The sequence below is a fragment of the Natator depressus genome, chromosome 15 (genome assembly GCF_965152275.1).
Source record: "Natator depressus isolate rNatDep1 chromosome 15, rNatDep2.hap1, whole genome shotgun sequence".
Classification (NCBI taxonomy): Eukaryota; Metazoa; Chordata; order Testudines; family Cheloniidae; genus Natator; species Natator depressus.
Window position 1 is genome coordinate 12,847,856 of NC_134248.1, and position 15,544 is coordinate 12,863,399.

Here is a 15,544-nt window from a genome sequence, read left to right on the forward strand (position 1 = left end):
AAATTAAGTACTGAGGAAGACCCCCTCATTCAGGCAGGCTAAGTACAGTTCTGCTGCCCTTTACTCATACAATAAGGATAACAACATTTCATGACCCCCACATTTAATAATTTTATTAAGATAATGTTGAAATAAAAAACGGTACAGAGTTCAAGCATAGAGGTTTCTGGTTGTCAGGGAATAAGATACAGATTATCAAGGCATGCGAAATTCGGTTTAGGAGCTGATGGAGTAAGGATTACATAATAATCTGCAATCTCCCCGACTGGGGGTAAAAGTTTAACCGGTCAGAGTACAGACATTGAGATATGGGGGTAAGTTATCCATATAACGGCTATGTTCAGGTGCGGAGTGAGCGGATACGATGGTGTGGATGGGTCTACCCTCATTTGGTGGGATTTAATGTTCAGTGGGTTTATGGTTCCAGTTCATACGGTCCAACGGGGAAAGCCTCTCAGTCCCTTTCCCACAGTGGATGCACAATGTCGTACCGGCTCACTCCTCCTGGTACTGTCGGTGGCCGGTGATGTGCTCGATGTAGATGTCCCTGGACCATCGGATGGTGTCCGAGACCATGAGGTGCCGCATGAGCCATGCATAGCGTCTACCGATCCTGCAGGTCCACAGCACACGCTCGTTGCAGGGGTCCCAAGCACCCAGGGCTCCGACGATCAGGGCATCCAGCTGCACCTCGTAGCCCTTTGCTCTCAGGGTGTCGGCCAGAGGGGCATATTTTTCCAGTTTCCGAGCTCGGGCTTCTCGGAAGGCCAGGGTCCTGTTCTCGAAGGGGACTGTGATGTCAATGAGGATGATCTTTTTCTGGGCCTCGTCGGTGATGACCACGTCGGGTCGCAGCGGGCTGTCGGTACCGGGGATGGCGCAGTTCACGGCGACCTCCCCCAGGCGCGGTGCGATGGCTTTCACCAGGCGGTTCTGGATGGCGTTGTGGCGCAGCTGCCAGGCTCTGGAGTGGGGCTTGCAGCTGCACAGGACGTGAGGCAGGGTCTCGTTGGAGTAGCCGCACTTCCTGCAATGCTTGTCTCGGTTCCCGTGGCGGACGGCTCCGTTGAGCGGGACGCAGTTGAGCCGGGCACGGTGGATGAACCGCCAGTCGGCGAAGCCGCCCCTGGCGAGGAAGTGGTTGCTGGCGTCCCACTTGCTGGTCAGTTCGAAGGCTTTTCCCTGGTCCGGCTTACGCTTCAGGGCTTCTATGTACAGTGAGTGGATGGCTGCCTTCAGGGTCCTCTCCAGCATGCCCCTGGCGCACGGGGTGACGATGGTGTTGTCCTCAGACAGTGATTTGTAACCCAGCATCAGCCAAAATTGAACACTTGGGCAGCACAGCTCTGTCTGCTGGATACTTAGGCAGAGTAGGTGAGTTCATGTAAATACAGTCTGGTCCTGAAGCCTTTCCACCCACCACTGAGTCATCAGTAGCTGTCAGGGGAGAGCTCAGTCAGACCTTGCTTACAAATCATAATTTGAAATTATTAGGTAGGCCAATATAGCCAAAACAAATATACTGACATTGTCATAAATAACAGCTGCATGAGGAAGCTAGTCTTTCTTCATACTTTTCAAACCCATTATGCTTTCTCAGGTACAAGTATTTTCTCATATACTGTATATGCTTTTAAAGCGTGTATTAATGTTTCAATTTAAATTGGCAACACTGTGTGTAACCGGCGGGGTGTTAGGGAAATTTGGGGGGGGAGGAGCCCTTAGGGAAATCCCCACTCCTCCAGATGAAACTATGAAGATACAGTAGAACCTCAGAGTTACAAACACCTTGGGAATGGAGGTTGTCCATAACACTGAAATGTTCATAACTCTGAACAAAACATTATGGTTGTTCTTTCAAAAGTTTACAACTGAACATTGACTTAACACAGCTTTGAAACTTTACTATGCAGAAGAGAAATGCTGCTTTTAACCACCTTAATTTAAATGAAACAAGCACAGAAACAGTTTCCTCACCTTGTCAAAAAATGTTTAAACTTTTCCTTTTTTAAAGCAGTATACATTTAACATAATACTGTACTTGCTTTTATTTCCTCCCTCCCCATCTCTGCTGCTGCCTGACTGTGTACATCTGGTTCCAAATGAGGTGTGTGATTGACTAGTCAGTTCATATTTCTGGTGTTCGTAACTCTGATGAAGTGGGCTGTAGCTCACGAAAGCTTATGCTCTAATAAATTTGTTAGTCTCTAAGGTGCCACAAGAACTCCTTTTCTTTTTGCGAATAGAGACTAACACGGCTGCTACTCTGAAACTTTTCTTTTTTTGAGATTCTACTGTAGCTCTTTATCACCACCAAGAGGAAATAACCTTAAAGAAAGCTTTCACACTCAACCACTAGTAATCTCCACTTTCAAATGCATTACTATAAAATGAAAAATATCCTTCCATCAATCTAGGAATTTTTATTTTTATATAATTGATGAGAAAATGTCCATTTATTTGAAATGTAGCATGAACAATTATATTCAATCACACGCTTGTCTATACCAAAGCAGCCTCTTATCATCCCATGACCAGTTTGAGTGCTGTAGCTCACGAAAGCTTATGCTCTAATAAATTTGTTAGTCTCTAAGGTGCCACAAGTCCTCCTTTTCTTTTTATGAAAATAACTGATGTTTCTGAATGAAATGTACAATGTGAAACATAAGACGTAAAAAAGAAAAGGAATAAGAACAACAGATTGACAGGTCTGCCTCAGACATGTGAAACTGTCCACAGAACATGGAAGATAAAAAAAAGAGTTCTACCTGGGGCTGTCAGAGGTTGGGAAACAGCCAGTACTGTATAGCTGCTACTTTCTTTAATTATTCTATTTTGCTGCCTTTTCATTAGCTGTTTTTTTAGATGCTGATTGGCCTTTTGCCTCCACGTATTTGAGAAAAATCTCCTGCTTAGATTAAAATTTTTACTAATCTATGATTTCAGTTACTACTGTATTTTTCTCACATTCACTTCCAGTTTTTGTACCCACCTTTCGTTTTTTCTCTGGTGGATACGAATGTGGCTCTTGACTTCCACTAATGAGAGCAACTGTTTCCGCACCACCAGATTAGAAACAATTTCTCCCTTTATAAACATACCTGTGTAAGCAGCCTCTCCCTCATTCTGATTTTGTTTTCAGAGTCTCAGTGCACTGAAGCAAGCTCAGCTCTCAGGTTCATTTACAATCAGTACTTGAACTGCAGGGCTGGGGGAGAAGGGATGGATGGTTTTCACCTCCTGTTTTTAAAATGGTAGCAGTAGCAAATGGAAATCTGGCATAGTCACCTATACTACCATCTTTCCCCATGCCCAATTTGGTCACTGACAGCATTAGGCCATATTCAGGAGGATATGTCTCCTCCCCATTCAAAGAAGGGGTTTGCCCTGGTGTTGCTGACCAAATATAACCTCTTCCCACACTGCTTTGGAGTGCGTTGTTTACCAGCTGGTGCCCTGCCTTCAGAGGTGACTATATTTCAGTGACCTTTCTGGCTAAAAAAGTCACAGAATGGAAAGAGCTAGAGAGACATCAAATGGTGTGATAATTATGTCCCTACTCCTGCAAACATTTATGCATATATTAAGTAATTTTACACATGTGAGTAGTCCCATTAAACTCACTGGGACTACTCACGTGTGTAAAATTGCTTATGAGCATGAGTATTGGCAGGATCATGGCCTATGTTACAATTACGTTCCATCTATACCTCTTTCTAAATTAGACTAATGAGATTTTAAATATTGCATCAATGTTAATTTTAATCATAGATTCATAGAGTTTAAGGTCAGAAGGGACCATTAGATCATCTAGCCTGATCTCCTATATAACACAGGCCAGAGAATCTCTCCCAGTTATCCTTGCACTGAGCCCAGTGTTTTGTGTTTGATTAAAGCATATCTTCCAGAAAAGCACCTGCTACTTAGCCAGTTTTTAATCCATTTAACGTGTTCTTTATTGCTACTATATTTTGCTAATTTTTAAATCAGAATATCATTTGGTACTTAGACACCTTACATAAGTCTTAAAAGCTAACTACATAAATGTAATGTACTTATCAATTAAACTTGAGATCTCATCAAAGAATGAAATCAGGTTTGACTGACAAGACCTATCCTTCATAAAACTATGTTGATTGGCATTAATTACATTCTTATCCTTAATTCTGTATCAGCTGAATCCCATATTAACTTTTACATTATTTTGCCCAGAGTTTGTTAGGCTAACCTTATCCGTCATCCCAGTGCAGACCCAAGTCATCCCACTTGTCCTTTTTGAATACTGGCACAACATTAGCACTCTTCTAGTCTTCCAGAATTTCCCCAGTACTCCATTAAAAATTAACATAAGCAGGCCAGAGACCTCCTACGCCAATTCTTTTAGGACTCTTGGATACAAATTAGGCAGGTTTGCTGACTCAAAGATGTTAATCCCTTTAAGATGTTGCTTAACATTCTCCTTAGTTACTAATGCACTGGGATGTACTCTATCATCCTCATGTGATATGAATGCACCATCTTGTTTCTTTCCAAATACAGAACAGAAATATTTATTGTACACTTCTGCCTTTTCTTAACATTGTTAACAACCTTACCATCTCCATCTAATTATGGGCCTATATCATTGCTAGGATTAATTCTGTTCCTAATATACATTAAAAGCTCCTTATTGTCTTTAGCCCTGCCAGGCATATTTTTTCCTGATTCATTTAGCTTCCCTTATCAATTTTCTACAATTCATAACTTCTAATTTATATTGATTGGTACCTGTTTCTCCTTTTTTCCATATGTTAGATATTGCTGCCTTCACTTCACCACTGAACCAGGATGGGCTTTTAGCCAAATGGAACTTTGTCTTTTTAAGTCATCTAATAAACCCTTCCTAAAGAACTCACACTTTTCATTCACATTTTTCAGTTTTAATTTTATACCAATTTCACTCATAATTTTCATCAAATTTGGAAAATTATCCCTTTTGAAGCACTGAGTGTGTGTGTGTATACATATATATAAACAAACTGGTTGGGACTGTTCTCTGCTTGCCCATATTGAATATAATCAGGTCATGATCATTGATCCCTCTGCAATCATCAACTTTCGGTTCAGTGATTAATTCATCTTTATCCAACACAAGGAGTTCCACAATATAGTTACATTAGGTTTGGGGCAATAACTTTTGTGTTAGGAACTTACCAATAATTTTTAGAACCTCTAATGATGTTTTAGTACTGTCTCCATGAGTCCTCCTGCACATATCTTCCTGAAGTTACCCATAACAACACAGTTTTTCTTTGCACACATTACAGATAGATGCTTAAGATGAAACTCATAATTTCCTCTGGTGTGGTTTGTAACAGACACCCCACCAATACCCCCTCTTGGGCTTTGTTAGTTAGCACACAAATGCACAGACATCCAAGATCCAGTAGTTCTGAGTTATCAATAACTCTAAAACAGGTAATGGTGTCTTTCATGTAGCATACCTCCCACCTCTTTGCCCTCTCTATCTTTCCTGAACTCCTCCTGGGGGGAGGTATTTTCATGCTTTGTGTGTATAAAAAGATCTTCTACACTTTCCACAGTATGCGTCCGATGAAGTGAGCTGTAGCTCACGAAAGCTTATGCTCAAATAAATTGGTTAGTCTCTAAGGTGCCACAAGTACTCCTTTTCTTTTTGCGAATACAGACTAACACGGCTGTTACTCTGAAAGGACAACCATGAATTTCTTCTCAAAGAGGATGCCCTCAAAGTTGATGTCGACTGTGCAGGAGATCAAACCTGTCCTCCTTGAAGATCTCTGCCTCAGCCAGCAATTAAATGCAAACTCTTCATTAGTGATAAAAATTGGTGCTAATGCTAATCATGTCTCTGTAGAAGTGGTTTTATCAAAGTGCATTTGATTTCACACATTTAGAATCCCCCAGGTATTTAGGTTTGCTTGTTTTCATGAAAAATGAGCAGTTTTACAGACTGAAGGAGGAGAGATATGGTGGCTGCAATTACAGTGTTGCCAACTCTTGTGATTTCATTGAGTCCTGAAGATAGATCAGGGGTGGGCAAACTTTTTGGCCCGAGGACCACATCTGGGAATAGAAATTGTATGACAGGCCATGACTGCTCACAAAATTGGGGTTGGGGTGCGGGAGGGGGTGTGGGCTCTGGGGTGGGGCCAGAAATGAGGAGTTCAGGGTGCAGGAGGGGGCTCTGGCTGGGGGTGCGGGCTCTGGGGATGAGGGGTTTTGGGTGCATGAAGGTGCTCCAGGCTAGGACTGAGAGGTTCAGAGGGGGATCAGGGCTGGGGCAGAGGGGTGGGGCAAGGGCTCTGACTGGGGGTGTAGGCTCTGGGGTGGGGCTGGGGGGTTTGGGGTGCAGGAGGGTGCTCTAGGCTGGGATTGAGGGGTTCGGAGGGTGGAAGGGGGATCAGGGCTGGGGCACAGGGAGAGGCTCGGGGTGCAGGCTCCGGGCGGTGCTTACCTCAACCGGCTCCAGGAAGTAGCCGCATGTACCCTCTCCAGCTTCTACGCAGAGGCATAACCAGGTGGTTCTGCACCCTGCCCCAACTGCAGGCACAGACCCGGCAGCTCCCATTGGCTGTGGTTCCCACCCAATGGGAGCTACAGGGTCGGAGGCAGTGTGCACAGCGGAGCCCCCTGGCTGCCCCTACACATAGGAGCTGGAGAGGGCCGTGTCACTGTTTCTGGGAGCTGCGTGGAGCGGACCCTGACTCTGCTCCACAGCTAGAGCGCTGGAGCAGGGCAAGTCCCAGACTTTGGTCCCCAGCAGGAGCTTGAGGGCCAGATAAAAGCAGCCCAATGGGCGGTAGTTTGCCCACCCCTAAGATAGACAGTATTTTTCTTAAAGCCTCAGTTTCTGGAGTGATTATGGAAGAATCTCAGCTTCCATTAAACAAACAAACATTGCTCCTAGCTCTCACCGTTGAAGAGAAGAAGTTAAAAATATAATCCGAGTGTAACCTAAAGGCTCAAACGCCAGATGGTAAATAAAAACCTCCCAACTCAGTTTTAAACCCACTTCAGGGTTTGGCAGCCTGGCTCGGGATTGGGGAGCACTGGTCTGTCTCTGCCGCACAGAGCGGCCCCAGGGTGCGGGCGGGAGGCAGCACCGCCGGGGGGACCACAAGGGCCCTGCAACTCTGGGGGGCTGCACAGGGCCCGCTCCGGGATGTGCCGTTCAGGGCCTGGCACAATGGGGCCCTGGCCTGCAGGCCCTACCCTGAGACAAAGAACAGCCCCGGCTCCCGCCCGCGGGGAAGGCCTGGCTCGCAGGCTGCTCCGCTGCCTCCGCCTTCCCCGCTGGGGGCGCTCGGAGGCGCGGCCGGGGGCTCCGGCTCACCCCCAGGGCGGCGCGGCAGGCCCTGGGGGCAGGGGAGCCCCGTGACGCAGGCAGCAGCCACGCGCACGGCGAGGCCAGGCCCTGGCATTCGCGCCGCCGGCGACTTTCCCGCCCGCCAGCCAGCTAGGGAGGGGGAGGGAGTGCGTCACTGCAACGCGCCGAGAGGGGGATGACGTCTAACGACAGCGCATGTCCCGAGAGGAGGAGGAAGCGGCGCCGGATTGAAAATGGTCTGGGGCGCTAGAGCGCGGGACGGGGCAGCGGGACGAGGTGAGGGGCCTCCCCTGGGCCGCGGGGCAGGAAGCTGCAGGTGAGGGAGGGTACGCGCTCCCGCTCCTTCCTGATAGAGGCCCCCGCGCGAGGTGGGGAGACGCCCCCTCCCTCCCGCCGGGGTCCGGCTCCCGGGAGAACGGGCTGGAGATTGGGGGCGGGGCTGGAGGGGTCTGAGCCCTAGGGGGAGGCTGTGAGCAGCGCCCCCAGTATCCAGCCCCCTGGAGGGGGTCTCAGCCTTAGGGGGGGGCTGTAATCTGGGCCCCCAATATCCAGCCCCCTGGAGGGGTCTGAGCCCCAAGGGGAAGGCTGTAAGCAGCGCCCCCAATATCCAGCCCCCTGGATAGGGTCTCAGTCCCGGGGGGGGGAGGCTGTAATCTGGGCCCCCAATATCCAGCCCCCTGGAGGGGGTCTCAGCCCCACCGCTCCCCGACAAACATAAAACCTTCCAGGATCCTGTCTTTCTTGGTCCCTTCAGCTGCTGGTGGTAATGTGAAAAGGAGTACTAGTGGTACCTTAGAGACTAATCAATTTATTTGAGCATAAGCTTTCGTGAGCTACAGCTCACTTCATCGGATGCATCCGATGAAGTGAGCTGGTTAGTCTCTAAGGTGCCACTAGTGCTCCTTTTCTTTTTGTGAATACAGACTAACACGGCTGCTACTCTGAAACTGGTGGTAATGTGCTTGTGTTCCCTGTGTCAGCAGCCACCATCTCAGCAGGAGCTATAGCATGAGCTATTTGCAGACAGTCTCATATTTGGATAGTGTCTTCTTTCTCTTGCTGGACTGGTGCTTCCATAAACACGTCATACAGTCCATGTCATACAGGTTGTGTCCCCTAGAGATGGTTTTGTGCCCCTGCATTGGCTGCAGTCTAATTAAACAAAGGCTCTTTTTGCGTCCTTCCCCCACCTCCCAAGTTATGTTTATTTGGAAAAGACTGTATTATTTCTATGTGAATGTGCAGTCTTATCAACTTTGGGGAAATTACACCGTAGTCACCTTTGTCAGGGATCTGCCTTGGTTTACTCCAGCTCACATAGACATAATAAACATACATTTTGCCTGTTTTCATGCATAAATGTCGATGAATATATCAGAAAGTGAGTTGTAGCAGTGTTATAACATGAGATTTTAATATTCACTTAGATGTTTCTATCTCTTTTCTTTCCAGTGGTTTCCTGAGATAACACTTCCTTTGGGGTATTGTAGAAAGACAGTTATGGCTGTCCCTCACTTACAACAGCCTAGCTTCCTATTGGTAAGTGCCAGTACAGATGGTTATAGGTTAGGAAAGTCTTGTGGTGATATTGCTTTTGACTAATGAATTGCCAAATAATCACTTGAAAATTTAATCCTCCACATATTAATTCCTGACAATTTATCTATAAGCAGAATGCATAGCATAAACTCTGAAAGCATTCTGTGGAAATGCACTGAGAAAGTTGCAGCTCCTCTTCTCAAATACTCTAGTGTGTGTTGACCATTTTAATTGTCAATGTAGTCTTATTTTCATAGAACTTAAATGGTCACAAATTGAGTACTTGCTCTTTAATTTAAAACTTGTAATGTAGATCCAAGTAGGTAAAAAAACCTGTATCTGAGATTTGTGTTGAGTTAAAAAATACTTATGTTTAGAGTAAATCTTATGATGGAAACAATGACAGCCCATTGCTTTTTTACAAGAGCAATATTTAACACTGTAACTAGAGAATTCTCTGCCAAGATCTTTACAAGTGTTGCCCTTTTTACTTTCTCTTGAAGAAGTGATCTGATTTCAGTTTCTGTCCATAACAGGCCAGTTTGAAGGCAGATTGCATGAACAAGCCCTTTGCTCAGAGGTGTCATGATCTGGAGATAGTCATTGAAGATTTTCCTGCCAAGGTACAGCTACCTTTCAATGAATATAGTCTGAGCTATGAGTGGAGTTACAAAAATATTATTTTAAAAATATTTCTCTTTATTCCGGCCTTTGTAAAGAGTTTTAAGATTCTTATGTGAAGTTTTATGAGTTCAGTAGTTTCCCAAAAGTTACCTAACTTTTCCAATAGTTACAAAACTCCAAATTTTTTTAATTGATCACATTCCTAATCATACTTTTCATTCTCTACTGAAATGCCAAATATGAAGACACTAATATTTTAAGATGTGACACATGACTGATACTAACCAGTTGAGTTGGAACATAGTAGTCTAGGGTTAAAGAATGAGGTTTTCTGCTACCTTAATCGCTCTAGATTGAAAACTTTTATGGTAACAATATGGTGTGCAGATCTGCTTACCCCATCTCAAAAAAGATACACTGGAATTGGAAAAGGTACAGAAAAGGGCAACAAAAATGATTAAGAGTATGGAACAGCTTCCATATGAGGAGAGATTAATAAGACTGGGACTTTTCAGCTTGGAAAAGAGACGACTGGGGGGGGATATGATAAAGATCTATAAAATCATGATTGATGTGGAGAAAGTAAATAAGGAACTGTTATCTAGGGGTCACCAAATGAAATTAATAGGTAGCAGGTTTAAAACAAACAAAAGGAAGTATTTCTTCACACAATGCACAGTCAGTGTGTGGAATTCTTTGCCAGAGGATATTGTGAAGGCCAAGACTGTAACAGGATTCATTAAAGAATTAGAGAAGTTCATGGAGGATAGGTCCATCAGTGGCTATTAGCCAGGATGGGCAAGGATGCAAAACCATGCTCTGAAGTGTCCCTAGCCTCTGTTTGCCAGAAGCTGGGTATAGGCGACACGGGATGGATCACTTGATGATTACCTGTTCTGTTCATTCCCTCTGAAGCACCTGGCATTGACCACTATTGGAAGACAGGATACTGGGCTAGATGAACCTTTGGTCTGACCCATTATGGCCGTTCTTATGTCCAGTCTGTAAAATGATGGGAATCAAGGAATTAGAAAACAGGCAGAGTCTAACTTCACATCAAGGGGGGGGGATATATGTTTGCATTTAAATTTCTTTAAATTATTTCCACTGAATGTTCTGCACATAGAAGTGTGCCCTGGAAATAAAAAAAATTATGCACATTTTGACTGTAGTTGGTGGAAAATATTTCTTGCATTTAGATGTCTGAAATTAAGACTCTTCAGACAAAGAATCTACACCTGAACAACAATCTTTCTTTTTTTTAAATTTTATTTATCTATTATGACTCCACCCCTTTATCTGGTTGTTTTCCTGTAGGAACTGCATGCCATCTTCCCATGGCTAGTGGAGAATATTTTTGGTAGTTTGGATGGCATTATCATAGGTTGGAATCTTCGCTGTTTGCATGGAAGAGTGAATCCTACAGAGTATGCTATTGCGCTGGATTTCCTGGATCCCAGGTAAATGTGCTAACTTTAGAGCAGTGGAAAATTCATGGTGAATTCATAAACTAGTATTTGATGTGTTTCCTCATGTGTAAACATTCATCTACAAAAGGGGCCCAAAAAAAAAAAAGATGCTCACTGTTTTTTTTCATCCTTGCTTACAGTGGCCCGATGATGAAGCTGGTTTACAAACTCCAAGCTGAGGAGTACAGATATGAATTCCCAGTCTCCTATCTTCCAGTAAGTAACTGTTAAAGGTTATGTAAGAGAAAATTATTTTGGTGTTGCACCCATTGGAATGTTACTTACTCAGATACTCTGGGTTCAGGATAGGACCTGCCACTGTAGTATTTGAATTACTGTTTCATAGCATAGCAGGCTCTGGAGATGGGATTTCTAGATTGTTGATTGTTTCAGAGGGCTGTTAGAGGCAGAGCATTCATTGTCATGATGGATTTTATAAGAAGTTGTGCTGTTAGTTTGTGTTACTATCAGCAACTTTTGTGCTGTTCAACTAAGAAATTTCACTTCTCTTTTTTATTATTTGGCTGCCAAAATAGGCACTAGACTATTTTTGTCTTGATTACCAATAGATGGAGTTTAAAACTTCTCTTCCAAACTTGTTGGAAAGCATCCCCACCTCTAACAACATCTCCTATCTCTCAGACACTTCATTCCTGTAAGTTTAATGAAGATTAACTATCCTCCTGGTTATGGAACATAACACTTTATGGTTGTAGGAAAACAGATTTTCCATGGAAGCTTCATGAAATAACTTTTCCATTGCAACCAGATAGCCACAGTCTAGAACAAAGAACCAGTCATCTTTTTACAGTCCAATACAAGAATACATCCTCAAAAACTCATTCACATATTCTTAGTAGTCTGGTAGGTATCTCATTACTCCCTCTCTTTTCAGGGCCCTGTGAAGGCTTCAATGCAAGAACGAGTCCTACCAGAATGCTCACTGTACCACAACAAAGTCCAGTTCCCTCCATCTGGAGGCCTGGGTTCGAACTTGGCCCTCAGTATCCTTTTGACAATTGAAGGGTTTACACTTTTTAATTCCTTTTAATATTTTAAGTGACTAAAACTGAGAAATCAAGATCCATTTCTGCTGTTTGCTTACTGTACTTAGCTGTACAGTGATGTGTCTTAGTCCAATGCTGCTATGTTCAGATTGCAAACACGGTAGAGGAATGTTTAGACTTAAACTTGTCATCCATTGAAATCTTGAATGTTTGAAAACTTCTAGGATGATATTCTGGCCTCATCGAAGTTGATGGCAAAACTCCCATTGACTTCAGTGGGCCCAGGATTTCAGCCCTTATGTTTCATAAATATTTCTATGTTGTTTGTCTGGTATGGAGAAAAAACCTAAACTACTTGACAGTGTGTAATAAACACCTGGGAAGAGAGCAAGAGATCAAACCTGAACTTGCTGTTGAGCTCTAGAAAGTCTTCTAAAACTAGCACTGAGATACTGAAGATTTAAAAGGCCAATAAGTTCATATCATGTTTACAATAAGCTGTACTTATTGTATCCTTGACTCTGTCTCTCCAGATCCTTTTGAATATTACATGTTTTACTTTGCAATAAGCCTTATCACACAGAGGGTAAGTAAATTTTATCCTTTTTTCCCTTTAAAGTAGCATCATTCTGGCAAACCATTTCTTCACTGCACTTTGAAAGCTTCCATCTTCTCTAAATGCAAGAACCTAGTTAAACTGAATCTTGCACCTGTTGCTTGTAAATACCATTTGATATGATGAAAACATAGGCAGTGATTATACACATCTATATAATGGTACACATATTCCTCTTCTGAGTGCTGCATTCCATTGTCGGTGGCTGAGGATGAATGAGGTATAGAAACTTCAGCTTTCTGTGCACTCTTACTTTATACCTGCTGAGCATGTTGATCATCTTTCGTACTCTGTTGTACAAACAATACACATGGCAGTCATATTATATTGCGCACCAAACTTCCCTTGTTTTTAGCAGTATCTAATGTTGCTGTCAGATGTGAAGTGTGATTCAATACACTGAATCATTGCGGAAGAGCTCATGAAAACGCAGATCTTTAAAGCTAGAATAGAACACTATGAACATCCAGTTTGATTTCTTGCATAACACAGGCCATAGAATTTCATCCAGTAATTCCTGCATTATGAGATTTATCAGGTCCTGAAATCCCTGTTCCCAGTGACTTATTGTAACAGCGTGTGTATTTACTTATTGTAGCTATATGCTGTGTGTATATATTCCAGAACTCTCCTACCACCCATCATGTCAGCCCTTCAAACAGCGCTTACTTCAGTCTGGTGGACACATACCTGAAATGGTTCCTTCCCACAGAAGGAAGTGTTCTTCCTCCACCTTCTTCCAATCCTGGCGGGGGCATCCCTTCACCTGCTCCTAGGTAATGACTTGGTAAATTTGCGTTATCCGTGCTAGACTGCATGGGCAGTGCTCACAAAAACTGGCTTGCTTCAATGATGAGTTCTCACCACAGATATTGTAAGAAAATGCCACCATTTTTATATTGTGTGTATATGCATACATAAAATAAATATGATTGTACCTGTATAGTAGTCTTACAATGGAGGATATAATACAGGGGTCACTGAAAGCTGAGAAACTTTTTTCCTGAAAGTTTGCGGGCCTGTAGTAGTGGAGCCAGAGATGAGTTATAAATGTGGTTTGTAGCTGTTGGATTTTTTTCATTCAATACCACTAATTATGGCTCCTGCTGTGACTAGTGTGGGACACACTCACCATCCACCCAGGAGTGGCTTGTACCATTTAATGCATATGCGTGCAGTCAAGGAGAAATTGAATTGGTCTTGGCTGTAGCTGAAGGAACTTCTCACATTCTAACAATTTTGCTGACTCCAGACAATTTTGGCAAACAGTATCTTCTGTTTTAACTTTTTGATGTTGCCAGCTTCAGTCTCTGCTGCTATAAACTTCCATGTCCTAGTTAAGAATGCGTCAGTGTTTCCTTGCAAGCTATCAATTGTTGTGGGTTTCTTACTTGATCTGGTATACAAAGCCTGGGTAGAATTTTTTATTTTACTATCCAGCGTACAAAAGGGTTATCAAAGTTTAGGTGGCAGACTATGCATAACAATATATGTTGATTTTATTGAGCCACAAACTGAGAAGGACCTGAGGAAAGAGTTTCAACCTCTTACTAAAGTTTTTTGAGCCTCTGTGTAGTTTTAACTTATGCTCTTCAATTAGCCTTGCAAAATGGACATGAAAATTTACCAGCACATGCACAAAATCTACAATGATTAATAGGGATAAAGCTGGTATCTTACTCATCTGAGATGAGTGGGAATGTATAATTTTTGTAAGGATAATTCTGAATTTGGTATTTTGATGTATTATTTTTATTATCAAAAATGTTTATTTACTCAAATATATATTGTTTTGGCTTTTTTTAACAATGGCATTTTGAGTGACTCCCAAAAGCTCTCTCTCAGGCTTTCTTCAACCTTAAACTGGATTAATAAAGTCTGTTAATGATTTAGCTGCCTAATGAAGGTCTAACCTCACAGTAAAGTTGAATAGGAGACAGGCTAAATTAAATAGTGTACTGCAGAATGTAGTGTGTGGTTTGCATAGTGACATTTAAAATAATAAATGAAAATAGGCACGGGACACTTACTAATGCTGTGACTAGTAATTGCAACTCTTGCTTAATTTTTAAAATTCTAATTACGCAGCTTTATTTAGCACAAACTCTTATTCAGTTTCTTTATGTCCTTGTGGTTACAATCTATGACCTCTGTCCCTGTACAGAGGCCCATTGACTTCGGTATTTATATAAACTTCTCTTTAAAGATCCCCAGCAGTGCCTTTCACTTCTTATGGCATACACCACACTAGTCTACTGAAACGGCACATTGCCCATCAGCCTTCAGTGAATGCTGATCCTGCTTCCCAAGAGATCTGGAGATCAGAAACAGTGCTTAAAGTGAGTCTGATTTATTTTCTTATATTTTTAAAGTTAGAATGGCTGAAAAAGCTTATTTGCAGGTAAATCTCTTTTTTCCTAACTAAAGATCAGCTTTCTTTTCCATTCCTTTCTACCTTGCAGTCTGTTAATGGAACTGAGCAGTGCAGCTGTTGTTTTCTATTAACATAATATAAGATAAAAAGGCACTGCTAAGTTGTTAAGCAACAGTTGTCACTCTTTGGATTTCAGGGGCCTGAGTCTCATCCAACTTACACCAGAATAAGTCGCTCCTTATTTAGGGAGAGAAATATGAGGAACTAAGAATTTATTCAAAACCTGATATCTTGCCCCAGTGCTAAACTGAAGTATTGATTGTACAGTGTAATAGTGTGTACGCATTATGTTTATGGAGAAGGATGATCTTGTGACTAAAACACAGGACTGGGAGTTGGGAGTTTGTAGGTTTATTCCTGACTCTGCCACAAACTTGCTGTGTGTCTCTGGGCAAGACACTTAATCTCTGCACCTCAGTTTGGGGGATAATACCTATCTTACAGGTGGTTATGAGAATTAATTCACAAATGTTCCGAGTTATTTGCATTTCTGTGATGACTTCTATC

The 15,544-nt window shown here is 42.8% G+C and overlaps 2 protein-coding genes across 3 annotated transcripts in view; one reads left to right on the top strand and one right to left on the bottom strand.

The window, feature by feature from the left end:
- Positions 1 to 273: 273 nt before the first annotated feature.
- LOC141999442 (uncharacterized) lies at positions 274 to 6,977 on the bottom strand. The gene is made up of 2 exons (XM_074972844.1): positions 6,936 to 6,977; positions 274 to 1,437 (listed from the first exon to the last, which is right to left on the bottom strand). Exon 2 carries the CDS (start codon positions 1,312 to 1,314, stop codon positions 496 to 498), a length of 819 nt encoding a protein of 272 aa, XP_074828945.1. The 5' UTR covers positions 1,315 to 1,437; positions 6,936 to 6,977; the 3' UTR covers positions 274 to 495.
- Positions 6,978 to 7,514: 537 nt separating this feature from the next.
- Positions 7,515 to 15,544, top strand: part of SMPD4 (sphingomyelin phosphodiesterase 4) — a 28,467-nt gene continuing 20,437 nt past the window's right edge. For both annotated transcript variants that reach the window (XM_074972467.1, XM_074972468.1), the window contains exons 1-9: positions 7,515 to 7,624; positions 8,801 to 8,887; positions 9,424 to 9,510; positions 10,829 to 10,971; positions 11,121 to 11,196; positions 11,876 to 11,984; positions 12,521 to 12,573; positions 13,228 to 13,379; positions 14,810 to 14,942. In XM_074972467.1, coding sequence (XP_074828568.1) covers positions 8,849 to 8,887; positions 9,424 to 9,510; positions 10,829 to 10,971; positions 11,121 to 11,196; positions 11,876 to 11,984; positions 12,521 to 12,573; positions 13,228 to 13,379; positions 14,810 to 14,942 — 792 coding nt within the window. In that variant the 5' untranslated portion in view covers positions 7,515 to 7,624; positions 8,801 to 8,848. The remainder of the gene's footprint in view (positions 7,625 to 8,800; positions 8,888 to 9,423; positions 9,511 to 10,828; positions 10,972 to 11,120; positions 11,197 to 11,875; positions 11,985 to 12,520; positions 12,574 to 13,227; positions 13,380 to 14,809; positions 14,943 to 15,544) is intronic.